The sequence below is a fragment of the Phocoena phocoena genome, chromosome 11 (assembly GCF_963924675.1).
Source record: "Phocoena phocoena chromosome 11, mPhoPho1.1, whole genome shotgun sequence".
In the NCBI taxonomy this organism is placed as follows: Eukaryota; Metazoa; Chordata; class Mammalia; order Artiodactyla; family Phocoenidae; genus Phocoena; species Phocoena phocoena.
Window position 1 is genome coordinate 11,018,909 of NC_089229.1, and position 21,080 is coordinate 11,039,988.

At 56.0% G+C, this 21,080-nt stretch overlaps 2 protein-coding genes across 5 annotated transcripts; one reads left to right on the plus strand and one right to left on the minus strand.

Moving 5' to 3' along the window:
• Positions 1-4,257: 4,257 nt before the first annotated feature.
• On the minus strand, positions 4,258-11,642 carry MPST (mercaptopyruvate sulfurtransferase). Of its 2 annotated transcripts, none has more exons than XM_065887806.1 (3): positions 11,561-11,642; positions 7,059-7,680; positions 4,258-4,836 (listed from the first exon to the last, which is right to left on the minus strand). In XM_065887806.1, the coding sequence occupies exons 2-3, from the start codon at positions 7,651-7,653 to the stop codon at positions 4,538-4,540; spliced, it is 894 nt and encodes a 297-aa protein (XP_065743878.1). In that variant the 5' UTR covers positions 7,654-7,680; positions 11,561-11,642; the 3' UTR covers positions 4,258-4,537. The 2 variants fall into 2 exon arrangements, with proteins under 2 accessions (XP_065743878.1, XP_065743877.1); XM_065887805.1 differs by lacking the exon at positions 11,561-11,642 and adding an exon at positions 11,465-11,558.
• TST (thiosulfate sulfurtransferase) lies at positions 11,110-19,485 on the plus strand. Of its 3 annotated transcripts, none has more exons than XM_065887809.1 (3): positions 11,110-11,439; positions 12,596-13,211; positions 19,016-19,485. In XM_065887809.1, the coding sequence occupies exons 2-3, from the start codon at positions 12,617-12,619 to the stop codon at positions 19,312-19,314; spliced, it is 894 nt and encodes a 297-aa protein (XP_065743881.1). In that variant the 5' UTR covers positions 11,110-11,439; positions 12,596-12,616; the 3' UTR covers positions 19,315-19,485. The 3 variants fall into 3 exon arrangements, with proteins under 3 accessions (XP_065743881.1, XP_065743879.1, XP_065743880.1); XM_065887807.1 differs by lacking the exon at positions 11,110-11,439 and adding an exon at positions 11,583-11,940; XM_065887808.1 differs by lacking the exon at positions 11,110-11,439 and having other exon boundaries at positions 11,917-13,211.
• The last annotated feature ends 1,595 nt before the right edge of the window (positions 19,486-21,080 follow it).

The following is a 21,080-nucleotide window of genomic DNA, read 5'->3' on the forward strand; positions in this document are numbered from 1 at the left end:
TGGAGGTCCAGTGGTTAAGACTCTGTGCTTCCACTGCAGGGGGCACAGGGAACTAAGATCCCACATGCCACGCGGTGAGGCCAAAATATAAATAAATGAATATGTATACGTCAAACATCTGTGAAGCCCTGACCTGTCACTGTGCTGGGCCAGGAAGAGAACCATGAATAAAATATGTTACTCTCAAGGCATCCAGGCCAGCACAGGGAGGCAGGAGCGACCTGAGTAGGACAGAATCTTAGTAATGAATAATGCATGTATATAGGGCTTACTGTTCAGGCTCTGTTCTCGGTGCTTGTGTGAATCTGATCCTGTAAGGTGGGTACTGGATTATTCCATTACAGATGAGGAAATCAAAGCACACTCACAGCCAGGGAGCTGGAGGTCCAGATGCCTCCAGAGGCTGTGCTTTAAATGCTATCCCTTGCTGCTTCTCTACATGGAGCGAGGGGGAACAGTCCAGGGGATTCAGAAAGGGGCTACTGGCCTATGCAGAGCTGCTTCTCAGACCCAGAACGACCGGCTCCACCCTCTCCTGTTCCATTTCATCGCTGATACCCCTCGCCACACCTGCCATGGTCTGTCTGTCCGCCCCTCTCCACTAGGACAATTCCGCCTCTCAGAGTCTGTCTTTATCCTCCATGCCCCAGATCCTGGTACAGGGCCTGTCCCTGTGGGTGTGTGCTGGAATTAACAATTGGACAGGTTGCATCTATGTGTCTTGGGCACGGGGCCGGGGGGCAGGGTGGCGGTGACTCGGACCAAGGCAGTGGGAATAGAGGCGGAAATCACGGGCCTGGGTGTTGATTGGCTCTGGGGAAGGAAGGCCAAATCCGGAGAACTGGCTGCCGGGTCTGGGCACAGGTGACCCCTGTGCGGTGGCCATGCACACTGAGATAGGGGACATGGATAGAGGACCAGGGTGAGGGGCCCAGCAGGCTGCTGGAAGCCCTGGTTCAACACAGTGGTTTAAGGCTTAGAATAGGGGGTATTATACCGGGGGAGTGGACCCACCTAGGAGCAGGTGGAGACTCTGCAGGACACAGATAGTAACTGGGAAGGACAGTTGGCAAGGATGCTTTGGAGTTGCAAGGATTCGAGGACTGGAAAGTCACAGCAATGGGGGCCATTTAGCTTAGGGGCAAACTGCGGCCACAATAAAGTGATGAAACAGAGCTACAGAGAGTTTGGGTAACCTCAGTACACTGTGCCCCACCCTCTGTTAAATTGGGGGGTGCTTAAAATTATAAAGCTTCAGTTAACCTGAAAATTTCATCTTCTCCCGAATGACTCATTCTCCATGTGTTAAGGATAAGCTCCATGCTGCTTATATAATGACTAGTTGGGGTTATTTCCAGTAGGGATGACCTACAATAGAAAACGCCTTAGAGCTTTCCCTTATCTGACATCACACCCACCCTGGGTGTGACAGGGCAGTTTGCTCCCATTTTCCAGATGAGATGACTGAGGCCCCGACCCGGAAGGGGGCCTCGAGCAGTGCCAGGACCAAATAAGCGCATCGCTCTGTCGTTCAGCCCACGGCGTGGGGTGGGGGCTTCTTCGGGCCATGATCCCTGGAGGCAACGAGCCAGGGAGTGGACACGATCCAGTGCAGCTGGTGAGACAAGGTTGGCAATCTTCCAGCTGTTCCTGACACAGAGCGGGTGATCAGCAAATATTTGCCAAGTAGACAAAAATTTCATCATCCCCGTTGTCCGATGTTGCAAGTTCCTGCCTGGAACACGTGGGCCGGGTGGGACAGGTGCTGGCAGAGGCCTGGACTCTGCAGGGAGTGGTTAATTAATTATTCTGGGAGTTCAGACATGCAGGAGGCAGGGCAGGGCTCAGGGTGGCCCTGGGTCTTTCCTAGCCAACTCCTGCAAAGTTAAACCAAGCGCAGCTCCGAGAAACCTAGAAAGGCACGTCTCCATCTCCCTTCTCCCGCTTCTGAACCTGTCCAGATCCATGGAGAACCTTCCCAGGGGGAAAAAGCCCCAGCTCAGATCAGCCGGGGTTCCTTGCTAGCGGGATAGGGATGGTGGGTCTGGGGAGCGGGGTGGGAGCCTAACCAAATCTCCTTGCTTAAATCTCATGACTCAGCTCAAGGTGTCTCCTTGTGGAGGCTGGGTGACACTTGGCCACCTTCCATGAGCTTGCCATGTGTGTTTCCAAACCCTGAGTTCCACTCCCTTCTCCCTTTGATCCTGAAATTGGGAAAACCAACTCAGGTTTTCCTAACCCACTGGAGAGGCTCCTACTCTGAGAATTCTAACTCCAGTTAGGCGCCTCTCTCAAAATAGCTGTGTGCCCTTAGGCAAATCACTCAACATCTCTGAGTCTGTTGTAAAAGAGATCATTTCACTATTTCTCTCTAAAAATATACCACAGGCCAGTTTCTCCTTCCTGGCTGGGAGGCTTTTCCAGGGCAGGGACACAATTCTCATACTCACGTTCCCCGCCCTGCCCTCCGACTGCCCCCCGCCCCCACAATGCTGGAGGTACAGGAGGCACTGAACATGCTGAATAAGTAAAAGCCCTTTAAAAAATAACAAGAACACTTGATATTGACGCTGTGCCTGCCACCAAGCTAAACAGTTTCTATGGATTCTCTCACTGAACCCCCATATTGCTCAAGGAAGGTACGATTACTCCCATTTTAAAGATGAAGAAACTGAGGCTCAAAGAGGCTCAGCCATGTGTCCAAAGTCAGGCAGCCTTGCATGGGGCAACAGAGCCAGAAGCCAGATCAGAGCCTCACATGTGTTTGCTGACAAACCAAGCTCCTTGAAGAGGCAGACATTTCTAGCAGAGAAAATGAGGTCTGTCTGAAACCAGTGCGAAAGGAAGGAAGTTTCTAAACTGTTAAATTCAGCCCCCAGGGGAAGGGGTTTATGATGGGCAGACAGGGGTCCCCTCCACGTGGGGATCCCTGTCTACAGTGGTCCTGACTGCTGTGGTCAAGTGTGGCCACTGCTCCTACAGCACTGGTGCTTAACTGGGGGGTGATTTTTGCCTCTCGGGGGATATCTGGTCATATCTGGAGACATTTTTGGTCCTCACAACTGGTTGGTGCTGCTGGCATCTAGTGGGTAGAGGCCAGAAACGCTACTAAACATCCTCCAATGCACAGGACAGTACCTACAACAACAAAGAATGATCCAGTCCAAATGTCAGTCATCCCGAGTTTGAGAAACCTTGAGCTGGAAAGATGGGACTCAGCACGGGGCTCTTGGCCAAGTCCTTGTCTGAAATCCCTTCTTCTGAAGTACGTATTGTTCCCATTTTATAGATAAGAAAGCTGAGGCTCAGAGAGGTGGGGCCTGCTTTAGACCTCTTATTCAGAAAACCAGGATTCTGTCATGTTGGTCCCCCACAGATCCTGTGGTCTTGGGAGACACAACTCAGCCTCAGAGGAAATGTGTTGGGGACTGTAGGTGAGAAAGAGTAAATTCTGAGAAATCTGGGTCTGGTTCCAGCTCTGTTGTGAACCCATCACGTGACCTTGGGTAAGTCACTGCCCCCTCTGGTTTTTTTTTTCCTTCTAGGGTTCCCCCCAGTGCTGGCTGACACCTGGCCCTTTGCTACCAAGAGGGGCCCCGGGAGCTGGAAGATGGGGAGGGGTAACCCAGAACCCAGGTTCTGACAGGGGGAGCCTGGGGCCTTCTCAGACACCCATGTCTACCTCTGCACAAAGACAAACGCAGAGGGGGAACAGAGCCCCTACTGGGGAAGCCTTGGGGGAAGGGTTCTCCTTGAGCAGAAAGGATCAAACTCCCAGAATGCCCACCCCCGTGGAGCTCCCAGAGCTTAGCCTCCAAGTGTGACTCTCAGAGTCGAGAGCTTGCTTCTCCTCCGATTTGGCTAAACTCTGCCCTTCTCCAGAACATCCTGGCTGGGCTGACACAGTACTCCACAGCGTGGGATAGCTTCCCATTAAGTTCTAGAACCATCTCTGTCTTGAAATGAGATGTATGGCTTACCTGCAGGGGGTGTTTGGGTGTGATTCCAGACAGAGCACAGCAGATGCACCTTAAATAGCCCAGAAGCCAGAAGGGAGACCCCAGCCATAGAAGTAGAAGACAGTTCGCTGGGAGACATTCAGTCACAGGACTGGAAGGGCTCTGGGACCCCAGCACCGCTCAGAAGGCAGGGACAGCGTCCTCAAGACCCTCTGGCTCCACGAAGCTCCCTCGCTGGGCATGTTGGAACCACTGGCCAAAGAGCCGAGGAAAGCTGAGGCAGCCTCAGTTAGAAGGATTTAGCACTTGACTGTTTTATTTCCTCAATAGAGGGGAGGTGGGGCTCCAGCTCAGCACCACGTGGGCAGCTCCCCTCCCCCTGTTCCCGTCACCACCTTCTCTGCTGCCTCCACTGAGAGCCCACGAGGCAGCGGAATTGCTGGCCTCTGGGATGTCACCCTATGCACCACCTGGGTTGGAGGAAGAAACCCTATACTGGTCAAAGCAGAGTCAGAACCACCAGGCTGGGCACTGCTGGTGGCTGGGTGTCACCCGAGCTTCCTGTGTCCCGCCAAGCCTCAGTGGGTCTTTCCCCGGCCCTCGGAGATGACATCCTCGGGCTGGGCGCGCATGTACCACTCCACCCAGGAGCCGTCATAGAGGGGCACATCGGGCTTGCCGCAGAGGTAGGCCCCCAGGGCCACGTGACAGGCTGTGACGCCGGAGCCGCACGTGGCCACCAGGGGCTGGGACAGGTCCACCTTCTTGTCCTGGAAGAGGCGGCGGATCTCCTCGGGGCTCTTCTCCAAGCCCTCCTTGGTCATGAATTCTGTGAAGGGGATGTTGATAGTGCCAGGGATGTGGCCGGGTTCGATGCCTGCAGCGGGAGAGCGAGATGCAGGGAACAAATACAAGGGCAGTATGAATGGCCCCTGCAGTACTGAGAGCCTTCCATGGAGCCACGCGCTAAACCCTCTGCAAGCATCGTCTCATACAGTCCTCACAGCCAGGAAGCCCGGGCACTGTTTACAGGAATCCCCGTTCTACAGGCGGAGATGCTGAAGTTCGCAACTGTCCAAAGTTACGCATCTAGCAGACTGCTGCCTGGAATTTGAACCCAGGCCTCAGCTCTGAACCCAGGGTGGCTACTGTCAGAGGAGGGCTGTCCCCATACCTCGAACCCCACCAAGCAAGGGAACCTCCCTGCCGGACCGATGTGGCAAATTAGAGGCGCGCTTGGCCAGGTCTGAGGCTGTGGAGTGGGGACGATGGGGACGGTGATATTCTCCACTGATTTAGATGGAGCCTGTACACAAATCAGCTCAGCCACCCTGACAACAGGCCTGCTGGGTGTTTACTGTTAGCTCCCATTTTACGAATGCGCAAGCTTGCTTGAGGTAAGCATTAAGCACCCCTGTAAAGAGCCACAGCCAGGGAAGCACGTGTTAATTTTATCACTTCCCGTTTCTTGAGTGCATCCTGTGTGTGCAAACACGGAGCTAAGTGCTTTACACACTACGCTTGCTCTCATTTGACCCTCACTGCATCCTTTAAGCTCTGTGTTCTACCCTGACTTTGACATGCAGAAGCTGCAGTTCCGAGATTAGGTGACCTGCCAGACGTCACACAGACGGTGCGACCTGCGGCAGGGTTCTGAAGCCAGGTCTGGCTCTGGTTCGCTGCCCTATGTTGCTCCACCCCCCCAGCCCCACCCCCACCCAGGGGGCTGAGCTGAAGTGCCCCACAGGTTCAAGGCGGCATCCCCATTAGGCTGAACCGTCTTAAACTGCCACCGATGTAGATTCAAAAATGGTTGGCTGACATAGCACAGGGAGATCAGCTCGGTGCTTTGTGACCGCCTGGAGGGGTGGGATAGGGATGGTGGGAGGGAGGGAGATGCAAGAGGGAAGAGATATGGGGATATATGTATACATATAGCTGATTCACTTTGTTATAAAGCAGAAACTAAGACACCACCGTAAAGCAATTATGCTCCAATAAAGATGTTAAAAAATAAAAAATGGTTGGCTATGAGCAGTTTCCTGCAGTTTGACCTTATGTCAACAGCTCTACAGGGTTCCGTGTAGCAGGGACCTTGTGAATTCACCAGATCTCTCTGGGGTATCGACTCCGTCCAGCTACTGGGTTAGTCTTTAGGATGCGCTGGGAGCATGGTGGCCCTCAGGTCACCCCAAACGGTGCTAGGACAGGGTGAACCCAAGCTACTCTAGAAACAAAACAGAAGCTCCATCCAACCCTGATTCAGGGGAATGGGGGATGCCCTTCAGGGAGAGCTTCCCAGAGGAAATGGCAAGATCCTTGCACCCGCCTCGAAGCGGACACGAGACAAACGGCTGGGGGATTACTGGCTGTTCACTGCAGGTAAAGGTACTGGAGTCCAATGCCTGGCTGCTTCCTGAGATCTGGGGCAAGGCAGCCATTCTAAGGTTCCATTTCCCCTTCGGTATGATAACAGTACCCATCTAAAAAGCTCACACCAAAGGGGTCACTGATCCACCTGCGTTGTGGGGACCCCTCCCCACCTCTGCTCCTTGCCCGGGGAACCCAGCCCATGGGCAGAAGGCCCTGCCCCAACCCAGGCGGGCAGCCATTTCTGCTCCAACCTGGGGCAGCTACCTCTCTCTCTACTTAGCGCCGCTCTATCCTGCCCTCTGCAAGACTCTGGTCCCTCTGAGGGCCTTTCACTCTCCACCCCAGACTCCTCTTCCCCGGCTTCATCCTCCTCAGAGATGGTCCTACACCTGATCAAGCCCCCTCTCTTTGGGGCTCTTCCTCAACTGGGCCTGCCCACCCCTCCTAGTTGGCAGTGACCCCTACATCCATAGTACTGGGGTGGGGCTGTTTGGGTTCTCACACTTATACCGGGCCCCCTGGGTTCCCAACTAGTTTGGGGTGGAGGTGGGACAAGTATTATCGCCCTTACTTTAGAATAACGCCAGTGAGGCGACCAGAAAGCAATTCTCGGCCCCCGCCCCACGCGGTGGCCTTTAAAGGCAAGGGCGAGGCGAGGGCAGTGCTCAAGGTGCGCCTGACCCCGCACCCCAGGGACCTCCCGGGCCCCTCGCACATCGGGGTTACCTTCTCGGGGCTCGGGCTCGGTGCCCCGGAAGCGGCCTGCGGCGCGGGCGTCCACCACCTGGAAGCGCCGGGATTCGAGGTTCTCCTTGATGTCCTCGTACGTCTTGACGTAGGCGGGGTCCAGCACCGCGTGGAACTCTGAGGGCTCCGGGCGGCTCTTGCCCGCGCTCAGCGGGAGGCCCTGGCGCAACCAGTTGCGGAGGCCGCCGTCGAGAACCGACACGGTGCGGTGGCCGAAGGCGCGGAACATCCACCAGACACGCGGCGCCGAGTAGAGGCCCTGATCGCTGGCGTCGTAGACCACGACGTGGGTAGAGGCGCTCACGCCCAGGCGGCCCGCGTACTCGGCAAAGTGCGCAGCCCCGGGCAGCATGTGGTCGTAGGGCGACGTGCGGTCGCTGCACCGGTCGATGTCAAAGAAGGCGGAGCCCGGGATGTGGCGCTCCTCGAACTCGCGGTGCGCGTCGCGGCCCAGCTTGGGCAGGTACCAGGAGGCGTCGAGCAGCTGCAGGGGCTGCCCGGCCCGCGGGGCCCGGAGCGCTTCGGCCACCCACTGCGCCGACACGAGCGCGCGGAAGAGCTGCTGCGAGGCCATGGCGGCGGCGACACTGGGGCTGCAGGCCTGGCCGACAAGGAGGATGTCAGGAGGGAATCGAGGAAGAGGCCGGCCGGGCCGGGGGTGGGAAACGCCTGTGTCGTTGGGACTGGGGCGGGGCTGCGGCCAGGGCCGGAAGGGGCGGTGGAGCCCAGGGAGGTCAGAGTCCAGGGAATGCGGAAAACCCGCGATGGTGAACCCAGAGGCAGACGTCGGTCACCGGGACCTTCCCTCTGCTTTCCTGCCAAGCCTTGGATATATACACAGAGCAGTGACCGAATGACCGTGACCCCTTGGCGGGGGCCCTCGCCGGTGCTTGCTGCGGGGTGGGTAGGGAGAGGGCCCAAGCAGGGGAAGGCCCCACTGGCACTTTAAGGCAAGTAGGGGCAAAGTCCCTCCCTAAGACGTAGCTCAGCTTTGCTTGCAATCAACCAAGTTCCCTGGTGGAATTCACTCATTCATCAATCATTTATATAAGCGGCCTCAGAGGAATAGCAGCTGGAATTGACTGAGTCCTCCCTATGTGCCCTTTAATTCTCACACCTTACACCACTGCGGGACACAGGGGAGGCTCTCAATTATTTGCTGCATGGGTAGCCTCAAGAAGGTTGCTTTTCTCCTCACTGTTTCACAGAGGGGACACTGAAGTTCACAGAAGTGCACTAACTTGACCAAGGTCAACAGCTAAGAAGTAGTGGTGGTGCCAGGCTTCACACCAGGCAGTCCAGCAAGGTCAGATTTTGCCCCTGGAGTTTCCTCTCTGGAAATAGTGACTTAGGGCCTCACTCCCTCCCGGCCCCTCCTCTCCCTTGCGGGCCAGTAGCTCAGTGTACAGCAGTTCACCAGCGCACCATGACAAGTCAACTCACGGCCTTCCAGGGCAGAGATGCTCCAGAGATGCTCCAAACGGGCAAAGCGCCTAGGCAAGCACCTCCCCCCACCCCCCCACCCCGCCCACCGTCCGCCCTGTCCAGTAGGTGCCTTTGGGCAGGGTAGAGAAAGGTGCCCCTTCAGCCAGGCAGAGGCAGAGCCTCACCAGGGCGTGGGGCTGGGTGAGTGGAGTGTGAGCTGCAGGTCAGCTCCACTCACCCCCCAGCCATGCACCCCCTGTGCAGGGCGCAACCTTGCATTCGTACCAGGCAGCCCTGGCGCCAAGGGGAAGGGGGTGGGTAGAGAACGGAACGTGTTGTGGAGTGCCCCTGTGGGCCATATACTAATGAGCACCACAGCCTTCAGTAGTGACTGTGGGGTTGCCTGTTTCTGAATAAGACCACTGGTGGCTAGAGATATGCCTTGCCCTCGGTCACAGAGCTGGTCAGGGGCAGCCTCAGGATTTGCAGCCAGGTTGCAACTTCTCAGGCTAGACTTATTCCCCAGCCCCAGGTCAATGACGACCAGGGCCTAAGGAGTCCACGGCGGATTACCTGGTGCCCAGCGCCCTCCTGCAGTCTCGCTGCAGCCTGGCTTTTGGGAACCATGTTTTCCACGTGGCCAGGCCCTATGCTGGACACTAAGAAACTCCTGACTTTGTCCGGCCCTGGGAGTTAAGGCAGCCACAGGCCTGCTCAAGAGACAACGTAATTGCAGAATTTCTGGAATTCAGTGGGAGCACAGGGGGGCCGCTAGCTCAGCCTGGGGTGGGAAGGCTGGGGAAGGTGGGAGGAGGGGAAGTCCAAACTGATTTGCTGTGCTCAAACTGGAAACCACAGTTTGACCTTCAGGGTGAGGCTGCCAAAGAGGCTTTGGCTAAGGAGCGATCCCAGTGCAGTGCCTGTGGATTCCGCCGCAGCTAGATAATTTTGGGGGATACAGCGGGCCCCTACTTGAAGACCCCATTGTGAACCACAGCGGCCCCTGCCCCCTCCCCATTCTTGGGGCTCCTTGGTGTTTTCCCCAAGGATCCATTTAGAGTGGAAAGAACCCTGATTTTGGAGCCAGAGCCCCTCCAAATCAGTGCAAACCCACTCCCCTGCTTAACTAGGAGTGTGAAAGCGGGCATGTGAGGGTCCTTGCGCCATTTCCATTTCTTAGAGTGGAGCTTCCAACCTTCACCTCTTACAGTGAGGTTAAATAATGAACGTTGAGGCGCCACCATAATGCCCTGCACATGGCTGGTTTTAATCATCATTAAAAACAGCTTCGGGCTTCCCTGGTGGCGCAGTGGTTGAGAGTCCACCTGCCGATGCAGGGGACACGGGTTCGTGCCCCGGTCCGGGAAGATCCCACATGCCGTGGAGCAGCTGGGCCCGTGAGCCATGGCCGCTAAGCCTGCACGTCCCGAGCCCGTGCTCCGCAATGGGAGAGGCCACAACAGTGAGAGGCCCGCGTACCGCAAAAAAAAATCCCATTATTTCTTCAAAGTTACTTCATAGGTGGCTCATCCTGCCGCGCACACACACACACACACACACACACACACACACACACACACACGCTGCCCCCTATGCTGGATTGGCAGTTCTCAGAAAGGACCGTGGGAGGTAGAGGAGGTTCCGGAAGAGCAGGCTGTGTGTGTCACTGAAGGGTGTGGACCAGGTCCCCTGGCCCTCTCCGGGAGTCAAGGACCCCAAGACAAACAGGACAGCCCCAGGCCCGTCTCCAGAGTGTACACAACTGTGCTAGGGGAAGGGTGAGTCCCAGGCTGCCATCTGGGGTGGGCCCTGGAATAAGAGGGCTCCAGTCAGACTGGGCATTCTGCAAGGCCTTCCCCAGTCTCGCCCTTCCTGGCACCCTCTCTCCCTTGACTGCAAAGCACAAAGCTCAGAGGACTCCCTGGGTAAATGCTTATCAAAGTATGAATTTTTGCAACTTTCGGTGAGAATATAATTGTTTCAGAATAAAAAGAATTTTTTAAAGGGGGATGAGAAGAGCATTCCAGGCATGTATAACAGCATATGTAAAAGCTGAGTAGGGGCAGTGGTGTCCCCGCCAGCTCCCAAGAACCAGTTGTTAGATTTGCAGGAATTAGGCCAACTGGTTGTTAAACACAGCCACCGTTAAAAATTAAATTATATACATTCACAATGAAATAGGTTAAATTAAGGACAAAAGCAGTGTTTTAAAAGTATGTGGAAGAGGGAAGACATATGGGAACATATGTATATGTATAGCTGATTCACTTTGTTATAAAGCAGAAACTAACACACCATTGTAAAGCAATTATACCCCAATAAAGATGTTAAAAAAAATAAAAAATAAAAAAATAAAAGTATGTGGCTTCAGGGATGAGCAAGGTAAACAAAAGTAGCCCCTGCCAGGTGGGTTTCCCATCGGGCTTAACAAACAGCCTGGCCTCACTGCCACCGCAGGCCGCTAGGCAACTCGCTGGGCCTCTCTCTCTGGTCTTTAAATAAGTTTCTGGCCTACTCCGCAGGGTTGTTGTGGGAAGTAAGTGACACCCGTGGGAGTACCCAGTAAAGTGCCTCACCAAGCAGGCCCTGACAAATGTTAGCTCCATTTCACTCTAGCAAGTTCTTTGCCAGTTTGTCCTCCTGGAGCCTCTGGGTCAGATGGCCTCCCTGGCTTCTCCGTCAGGCTTTATTAGTCCTCCTCCCTCCTACCCTCTCCGCTAGCACCAGGGGATCCCGCCCCCCCCCCCGTCCCCCTCCCCCTGCCACTCACCCCGACCCCACCCTGCGGGCCGCCCCCAGCTGCCGCGGACAGCCATCGTTAGAGTGAAGCCAGGGGCGTGCCTTCCCTCCGAGACTGCGGCCCCCTGCTCCGCTCAGGCCCCGCGGGGGAGCCCTGAGCCGCGCACCCGGACGATCGACCTCCCCCTAAAGAAAGGCAAGCGCAGCGCCGCAGCAGTTACCCCAGTCTCGGGCTCCCGGCTTCCGGGTTCGGCCATGGCCCAGCGCAGAGCGCCCCCTCCCCGCGCTCTCAGCTGTCCCCCGCTCCCGCCACCAACCTGCGGCCGGCCAAAGGGAGGAGACTCCGGCACAGCCCACCCCGAGGCCACTCGGAACCCTCAGCTGCCGGCGCCTTCCACTGGCCAGGCCGTGGCGGGGGGGGGGTGCCCGCGCCGCCCAGCCCCGCTCCGCACCGCCCCCGCGCCGCCCGGCGCCCCCGGCGCATCCTCGGGGGTCCGAGAGGCGGCACGAGCCCGGGGGGTGGCCGGGGGCGGGCGCGGCGCGGCGTCGGGGGCGCGGGGCAGGGAGGGCGGCGCGCGATCCACCCCCAGGCGGCGGCGCGATGGTGTGGGCCGGCCGGGGAGTTGCGGGCTCAGGGTTTGAACCTGCCAACTTCTCCAGCCCGCAGGGGTGAGCGCCGGGGCGGCGGCAAGGGCGAGTGAGTGCGGCGGCGTGGGGCGGAGGCAGGCGCCCGGGCCGCTCGGGATTGGGCCGCCGACCGGACCACCTGCCATCCAGGGGAGGGTCCCGGTGGCGAGAGCGGGGCGGGGTGCCCCGGGAACCCTGGACCCAACTGGGGCAGAGGGCACTGGACCGGGCCGGATTCAGGCATTCAGGAGGCGGGCGAGCCCAGGTTGCTGAGAGGCCGCAGGAAGGTTTGCTAGACGAGAGGCGGGGGCGAGGGCGAGGGCGTGTGCGAACCCTTCCCCATGCGCCCACTCCCCTACCCTACCAGGAAAGGGGGCTCTGAGCCCAAGATGCCTTCTTCCCCCATCTTGGACATCTTTTCGCCGCACTCTCTGGCAGGATCCTGAGGGCGAGTATTGTAGCTTCTGGGGCCAGACACCCTCCCCGCCAACTCGTCCATCTGGAGCCCGCTTGCCCCAGCCCCTTCTGCGCGGGAGGGGGTAGCAGAGAGCGGCGGAAGCAGGCTTTCCTTCGGGAATCTGCAAACCTAACCCCACTGCCTGATTGCTGTAAACACGACACCCGTGGGGGAGTGCAGTGGGCAAAAAGCTCCTCCTCCCAGGCCCCACCCCACTGAACCCACAGTCCTCATTGCCGGTCTCTTTCCTGGTTCCCACCCGCGCCAGGTGATACGGAGAGCTGAAACCATGGTTCAGCAGGTGCTGTACCGGGCGCTGGTCTCCACCAAGTGGCTGGCGGAGTCCGTCCGGGCTGGCAGGCTGGGCCCTGGCCTTCGAGTGCTGGACGCCTCCTGGTACTCGCCGGGCACCCGCGAGGCCCGCAAGGAATACCTAGAGCGCCATGTGCCCGGCGCCTCCTTCTTTGACATAGAGGAGTGCCGGGACAGAGCGTCGCCCTACGAGATGATGCTGCCCAGCAAGGCGGGCTTCGCCGACTACGTGGGCAGCCTGGGCATCAGCAACGACACGCACGTGGTGGTGTACGATGGTGACAACTTGGGCAGCTTCTATGCGCCGCGGGTCTGGTGGATGTTCCGCGTGTTTGGCCACCGCACCGTATCCGTGCTCAATGGTGGCTTCCGGAACTGGCTGAAGGAGGGCCACCCGGTGACATCTGAGCCCTCACGCCCAGAGCCAGCTGTCTTCAAAGCCACACTGGACCGCTCCCTGCTCAAGACCTACGAGCAGGTGCTGGAGAACCTCGAATCGAAGAGGTTCCAGCTGGTGGATTCACGGGCCCAAGGGCGGTACCTGGGCACGCAGCCGGAGCCAGATGCAGTAGGTAGGTGTCCCCGTGGTGGGGATGGTCCCAGGGGAGCAATGCCCAATGGAGAGATGGGAAGTAGGATGTCTGAGACCCTCTCCAGGTTTTGCCCTCAGTACCCCCATGCGGGCCTCAGTCTTTCCATCTGTAAAATGAGAGGGTAGAGCCCAACCTAAAGGCTTTTCAAGCTCTGATGCATGAGGACGTACGCATGTGTTCCCATAGCCACATGCTAAGGCGCGACCTAGCATCTGTATGGAGTGGCATCAGCAGAGGTGACTGATGACATATCCACCCACATCCACGCCCAGGCGCTAGCTCCACCACATGCCCAAAAGTGTCCGTGAGCCACGCATGCGTCGCTGAACAGAAGCTTCCTCAGGACCTCTCTAGTTCTTCAGAAATTCTTAGAGACATGAACAATGCTCTTCCCCAGCATCCCATCCCTCCCTCCAGCTCTCCTGGACCCCCTGACCTTCCTTAAGTTACTTGCTCAGTTAAGTGGCAGAGTTAGGATTTGAACCCAGTGCTGCCTAGTTTCAAACCAGTGCTCTAAACCAGGATGCACCATCATTCTGCCCACTCCGCACCTCCCAGGGCCAGCAGGGAGCCCTTCCGCTAGGCATCTTTAGGGAGATGGCTCATGAGTTCTCTCCTTTGGACAAAGGGTGTGTGGGGGGGTGGGGAGGGTTCTACACTGCTGGAGGTGGGGGGAGTCTCAGGAGAGGAAATGCTGAGTTCTAGCTAGAAACTCCTAACAGAGAGGACCACAGAAATCTTGCCATCAGCCCTTCTGGGCGCCCTCCAGCCCCTGCCTGGACACCTCTGGTGGCCAGGACCTCACTGCTCTCAGGGCCTCTCGGGGCCCAGGCTGGCTGAGCCCTCAGGATGGCTGGAGGGGGCTGCGGCTCTGTCCTCAGTCAGGGCGCCTCTGTGGAATCCAACTGCTGTGCAACGTTTGGACTAACTTGTTGAAAAATCCCTTCCTTTCTGCGCCTCTGAGGAGAGAGCGCCGTGAAAGCTGCTTCCAACACTCTTAGAGCTGGAGGGCCTGAAAGGTCACCGCTTCAGTCAGAAGAGAGGCTGTGGTGCACAAAGGAAGGAGTAGGTCAAGCCCACTTGGGTAGTTAGTGGAAAGAGCAGGGCTCTGCCCTCCCCATCGTGGCTTTCTCCGAGCCCCGTGTTCTTCCTGCCCAGCTTGCTCTCTGAAGTTCTGGAGTTGAAGATTCAAGTTTGTTTAGCACCTTCCAGAGACTCCTGGCACGGAGCTCCTGCAGCCTCCTCCTGGCCTTGGTTCAAGGAACCTTCACTCCTTGGGACTTAAGCTGCCGCTGGAGGGAGGAGAGGTGGAATTGTTTCTCTAGCTGCTCCCCATCTTGCTCTGAAGCAGACAGAATAAGTAAAGGGAGAGGTTAGAGACGCCAGATCCCATCTCCTTACTCCCATTTTAGAGATGAGGAAACTGAGGCTCAGAGGGGAAAAGCCTGCGGCTGCAGGTAAGACCTCCTGAAAGCCCTGAATTCTAAAGTCCCTCCCCTTCTCCGTGGCCCGCTTCCCCCCTCCTCCAGTTCCCATCTGGAGACCAGGGAGCATGGACCCCAGTTTAAGCCCTGCTCCTCCTTTGTGCTGGGACCTCAATCAGTTAACTGCTGGCCTCTTTGGGTTCCCTTATAAAATGAAAAGAGTAATGCCAGCCCTACCCACCTGGCTGTGTATTTATTAAATGCAGCAGTGGCTGGAAAGGTATTTTGAGAAGGATGAGGACCTGTGCAAAGGCCGGGCTGCTTGGAAAGCCTCCCGTACAAGACATTTGGGGAATATCGGCACGTGAGGCTCTGCTGAGTTCACAGTCCCCCGCTTGTGGTGGGATCACAGAGGCACCCCGTGGGCTCAACTGTCCAGATGTAACATCCAGGGAAGTGTGGGTGTCCCTGGAAGGAAAGACCCCCAAGAGGAGCTGGAAACAGGGCCTTAGAAACCCAACAGCCACTTCCTGCCGCTTTCAGGCGAGTAATTTCCCCTCTGGCCTCAGTTTTGTGCCCCCAGTGCCTTTAGTCCTGTTTGTAAGGGGCAAAAGGTGAGAGTCAGACAGACCTGAGTTTACATCCTGGTGTGGCCTCGGGCAGTTCCCTCCACCTCTGAGCCCTCCTCCTAATGAAAGGGACACCACTTACCTTGTAGGAGCCTTGGGGAAAGGGAGGGAACAGAGGTGGGAGTTGATCCAGCTCAGTGTCTTTATAAACCTTATTCTCTTTTCCTCCCCACCGCCCACCCCAGGTGGGGGGGTCCATGAGGGTGAAGAGGAAGGGTATTGACCCCCTAATGCATACTATTATTTGCAGGACACTTTATATACATTCTGCCCCCGGGTACCTACAGCAGCCTGACAGGGGAGGCAGGCGGGGGTTCAAAGTGGTCCCACTTTGCAGGTGGGGAAAGGGAGCAGAAACTTCTCTATCCAGACACAGAGGCCAAGACTTGACCCCAGTCGCAGGATCAAAGTGGTGTTATTTCCCAAGGCCACTGCTGTGTAAGCAAACATGGGGATAGGGTTGGAGGGTGGCGGGGAAAGGTCATAGCTTCCAGGTGTTGCTTCACATTGCATCATGGGGTTGTATGGCTCCTGCCTGTGTCTCCTCCCGGGGATGGGGACTGGGGTGGGGGTCAGGGGGAGTGCTGAGCAGCCTCCCAGCCGCCAGGGTTGGGGGCCGCCCACTGGGGCTGCCTGCACTGGGTTCCTTAGTGTCTTTAGGACGAAAGCAAGAAAGAGCTACACAGGTTTTCCTGGCCTTGAAAACCCATACCTATCAGTGACCCGAGGGATGCTAATTCACCAACTAGACTAGCATCTCCTTGCCCAAAGCTGGAACATCAAGTCCCAGACCTCTGAGCAGGCATCAGGAGAGGTCATCTCAGCCATTCCCCTGCTTCAGCCACTCTTTCCAGGAAGGCTCAGGCTTTGGGGTTGGGCACACCTGACTGCACATCACACCTGTGCTGTGTGTCATGGGGCAAGTTACCTCACCTCTCTGGGCCTGGGCCCCCTATTCGTGCCAGGAGGCTCATCTCTCTCCCCAGCTCAGTGAGGATTGAGGAAGATAAAGTTCTTGAGATAGCCCATTGTCTGGTGCCAGAGGTTTTGAGCTTGGCGGCACGCCTGCTGGGGCCAGGGAGAGCCACCAGCCTGCAGCTGAAGCTGGACTTGGAACAGCAGCAGGAGCCCTTGTCCCTGGGCGCCAAGCGCCCTTCCTCTCGTTGGCTGTTCTCCGAGGTTCTCTGGCCAAGTTCATCTCAGCCCTCCCCCCATGAAGGCGGCCAGTTCCTGCTCATTTAAATTCCTCAGACAGGTCCTGAGCCTTCCCTGGCAGAAAGGGAAGGCTCCCACCTCCTGATGCTGGCCCAGTGTAGGGGCTGGAGTCTGTAGAACGCCCTGCCCCCAACTTCTTTACTCAGAGTGGTGCCTTTTATTAATTAGAAGAAAACAATAAAGCTGTTTCATCAGGGATGGGTGGAAAGAAACAAAACAGCGTTCAGGACTCAACAAGCACTTGTGCTCTTCAATGCACTTAAATCCAGCCCACGGCCTGGGTACTGAAACTTTTTCTTTTTGTGGTGGGATTTCAGTTCCCCAACCAAGGGCTGACCTGGGCCCCAGCAGTGAAAGCATGGAATCCTAATCACTAGGCCACCAGGGAACTCCTTGAAATATTTTAAAGTTGGGTTTCTTGGAAAAGAACACCTTTGAAGCCAACAGACCAATTGCCCTTCATTGGTAGGGTCAGTACACATCTGATCTCAGATCAAAGTTTCTAGGCAAAAAGTGAAATCACAACAGGAAGAAACCACTATAATTTTATAAGTCAGGGGACTTCCCTGGTGGCGCAGTGGTTAAGAATCCGCCTGCCAATGCAGGGGACATGGGTTCGAGCCCTGGTCCAGGAAGATCCCACATGCTGCGGAGCAACTAAGCCCGTGCGCCACAACTACTGAGCCTGCGCTCTAGAGCCTGCGAGCCACAACTACTGAGCCTGCGTGCCACAAATGCTGAAGCCCGCACGCCTAGAGCCCATACTCTGCAACAAAGGGAAGCCACTGCAATGAGAAGCCCGCGCACCGCAACGAAGAGCAGCCCCGCTTGCCGCAACTAGAGAAAGCCCGTGCACAGCAACAAAGACCCAATGCAGGCAAAAAAAAGGAAAAAGTTAAAAAAAAAAAAAAAAGGGAAATCCTTTTAAAAAAAGAATTTATAAGTCAGGACATCTAGTCAATCAAAGGAGCGCTTGATTCGTGCCAGCAAATTTTGAATCCTTTGGCCTCGGGGTGAGGAGAATGGGACTTTGCTGGCATGATTGCTCACCTCCTGGGTGCCCACGGTCATTAGGGGTTTTCATCTGCAGAAGCTGACTTCCCAACAAGCCTGTGAGGAAGGTGGAGTTATCTCCCCGTTTCAAAGGTGGGGAACTGAGGCTCAGATGTGCAGGACATGCCTGGCTGCATGCTGGTGTCCTGATTACCCCCGGTCAGGTCCTTTCCCTCCCACTGCTGCCCAGTCTGGTCCTGCCCTGCCCCACAGTCTGGGTTAAGTGGGGAATTTTGGAGGAAGGGGAGCCCAAAGAGACACCCCAACCTTCCTCGGGCCCCCCTCCCAGTGCCCAGTCTGCCAGGGTGTAGGGCGCTTGGGGACAAGGAGTGACCTAGGCCTCGGGTCTGCACGTGGCACCAGCTCTGGCCATGGCCCGGCCCCATTTGCCCCACATGCTGGCTATTCTGAAGGCAGATTTGGCAGGGGGCCTTCCTGGGTGCAGAGAAGGTTCTGGAATGGACCCTGGAGCTATCCTCGCCCCCATTCTGCTTCCGTCAAAGCCTCTCAGGGCTGCTAGGAAGGTCCTGAAGGGACCACACTGCCCCCATTCTCACCTGTACCCCATCGTAGGTGGGGAAGTGGTAGAGAAGCAGCAGCATCAGGGTGGCTCGGCCAGCTGTAGTAAGTCAGTGCTTTACCCTATACAACAGCCCTTACACATGCAAACACTCATTCCCACTTTACCCACGGGGATACTGAGGCCCAGAGAGGTTATGTGACTTGCTTGAGGTCACCTTGCCAGTAAGTGGCAGAGCTGGGATTTGAACTTACGTCTAAAACCAAGTCACAGGCTCTTTCCACACTGTGTGCTTGACAGGAAAACCACGGGCCTCGGTGTAATCCTGGATCTGCCTTTACCTCTCTGTGTGGCCTCAGGCTAGCCTTTTCACTTTGCCAAGCCTCGGTGTACTCATCTGTAAAATGGCGTGACATTATATTTAGTGAATTATGTGGTTATGTGTTTAACCTCTATCTTCCTTGCTAGACTAACCTCCCTGAGAGCCTGGGCTGTGTCTCCCCTTCACCACCGTGTTCTCAGCAATAGCCCATAGCATTTGCAGTCATCATCCCATTTGCTGTTCTCCACAACCCTATGAGATAGGTACGTACCACTGAGCCCATTTTACAGATGAGAAAACTGAGGTTCAGAGAAGTGAAGCAATTTGCCCAAGGTAAAGGTTAGTAGATGGTAGAGCCAGGACTCCTCCCTGTCCTCTCAAGCAGGTAGGACATTCCTGCTTCAAGGCAGATTTTGGTGTGGGGGGGGTGGTGTCATGAGCAGTGGATGTAGGTAGGGCTGGAATAAATTGAGCTCTGAGAAGGGCAAAGATGTTATTTTTATTTGCAAAGCTCCCGCTCCTTATAGCCACGGTTGATTGTGACCTCCAGGCCCCACTTACCCCCATCCACTGTGTCGCTCCTAACCCTGTCCTTCCCTTTGTCCTCTGCCCCTGCCCAGGACTGGACTCAGGCCACATCCAAGGCTCAGTCAACATGCCCTTCATGGACTTCCTGATGGAGGATGGCTTCGAGAAGAGCCCGGAGGAGCTCCGTGCCATGTTCGAGGCCAAGAAGGTGGACCTCGCAAAGCCCATCATCGCCACATGCCGAAAGGGTGTCACTGCCTGCCACATCGCCCTGGCCGCCTACCTCTGCGGCAAGCCCGATGTGGCCATCTATGACGGCTCCTGGTTCGAGTGGTTCCACCGGGCCCCCCCGGAGACCCGGGTGTCCCAGGGGAAAGGCGGGAAGGCGTGAGCAGTGGCCTCTCCTACCCTCGCCCACAACTCCTGCCAGTGGAGTGACCCCAGCATGGCCCGCAGCTGGTCCATGCCTCATCGGCTAAGGAGACGAACAAGTTTTTAGAGTTAATGGGTAGAGCGCTTCTTTTCCCAACAACACTGGAATAAAACTGGCCTTTTCCGAGTAGCTGTGTGAGCCCGTTTCTCCCTTGGTTCCGTCCTTACCCCATGTTTCCTTCTCCTTCAGATTCCTTAGAATCCACCGAGGAAGGGAACCTCCACACACACCCACACGCTGGGGACACTGCTTTATTACTTAGTTTTGGCAAAGGAAGCCGCCTGTTGCCGCCTGTCAGATGGATCACGCTGGGACCTTTCCTGGAAGGGGTACCAGGAAGCCAGACAGAGTGAAACCTAGGTTAGCCGGTGCACCATCCCTTCCTGCTGTGGGTCCAGCCCTCTAGGAGGAGGGGGTGGGAGGGGAGACAGCTGGTCTTCACCTGAAATGAGTGTTCAAAGAGGTGTCCCACAGGCCCTGGGGCCTTTCAGAAGAGGTGATGCTCAGAAGCAGCTCAGTGTTCACTGCAGCACTATTTACAAGAGCCAGGACACGGAAGCAGCCTAAATGTCCATCAACAGAGGAATGGATAAAGAAGATGTGGCACATATATACAATGGAATCTGACTCAGCCATAAGAAAGCATGAAATAATGCCATTTGCAGCAACATAGATGACCTGGAGTTTATCATACTAAGTGAAGTAAGTCAGACAGAGACAAATATCATATATCACTTATATGTGGGATCTAAAATACGATACAAATGAACTTATTTACAAAACAGATACAGACTCACAGTCTTCGAAAACAAATTTATGGTTACCAGAGGGGGAAGGTGGCGGGGGGATAATTTAGGAGTTTGGGATTAACATATACACACTACTATATATAAAATAGATAATCGACAAGGACCTACTGTACAGCACAGGGAACTCCACTCAACATTCTGTAATAACCTATATGGGAAAAGAATCTGAAAAAGAATGGATATATGTATATGTATAACTGAATCACTTTGCTGTACCCCTGAAACTAACACATTGGAAATCAACTATACCCCAAAATAAAATAAAAATTCAATTAAAAAAAAAGACACAACATTGTAAATCAACTTATGCCAATAAAATTAAAAAAAAAAAAAAAAAAGAAGTAGGCCAAAGGAAGGTGGTCTCCACCTTGGGTGCCCTTCCTGGATCAGAATAAGACCCTTCGGGGAGCGATGGGGGGAGGGGCTGGAGAAGCGGCATCAGCCCCTGGGAGAAGGTCTTTGAGCTCTGGCAGTGGGAATCAGGAAGCTACAGGAGAAGCAAGTAACCTGGTAGACTGGGACCTATGTGACTGCATTTGGAGTTTCCCGGAAACAGACTGTCTAAACCCTCCTTTGGGGCTTCAAGATGATTCCAGGCCCCACCTAATGGGGATTCTCTGATCTCAGCTGTCCAGTCTTCCTGGGTTAAGTTTGGACAAGAGGAGTAGGGCCAGGGACCGAGGTTGTCAGTGATGGACCCCAGCCCCTAACCCAGCGTTGGGGCAATCAAGTGCTCTGTTACTGCTGCGGGTGTTGGGTTAGTGGCAGGGGGCTGAGGGCCCATGGGGTCTGCAGTGGAAGAGGGCTAGGGCAGTCTGGAACCCTCTTGCCTCCATGCCATCCTTCTCCTACCAGCTTTAGGTCCGTTATTGGAGCCTTTGGGGGCCAAAGAGCCAATCTCAGGGGATGAAGACT

What these genes read in the sequence shown, in the direction of transcription:
- MPST (XM_065887805.1), bottom strand. Translation starts at nt 11,500, where the DNA reads ATGGCCGAACCCGGAAGCCGGGAGCCCGAGACTGGG. An exon ending in GCCGGGAGCCCGAGACTGGG is followed by an intron (nt 7,681 to 11,464) that starts GTAACTGCTGCG and finishes CTTGTCGGCCAG; the next exon opens with GCCTGCAGCCCCAGTGTCGC. An exon ending in CGAGCCCGAGCCCCGAGAAG is followed by an intron (nt 4,837 to 7,058) that starts GTAACCCCGATG and finishes CTCCCGCTGCAG; the next exon opens with GCATCGAACCCGGCCACATC.
- TST (XM_065887809.1), top strand. Translation starts at nt 12,617, where the DNA reads ATGGTTCAGCAGGTGCTGTACCGGGCGCTGGTCTCCACCAAGTGGCTG. An exon ending in GCCGGAGCCAGATGCAGTAG is followed by an intron (nt 13,212 to 19,015) that starts GTAGGTGTCCCC and finishes GCCCCTGCCCAG; the next exon opens with GACTGGACTCAGGCCACATC.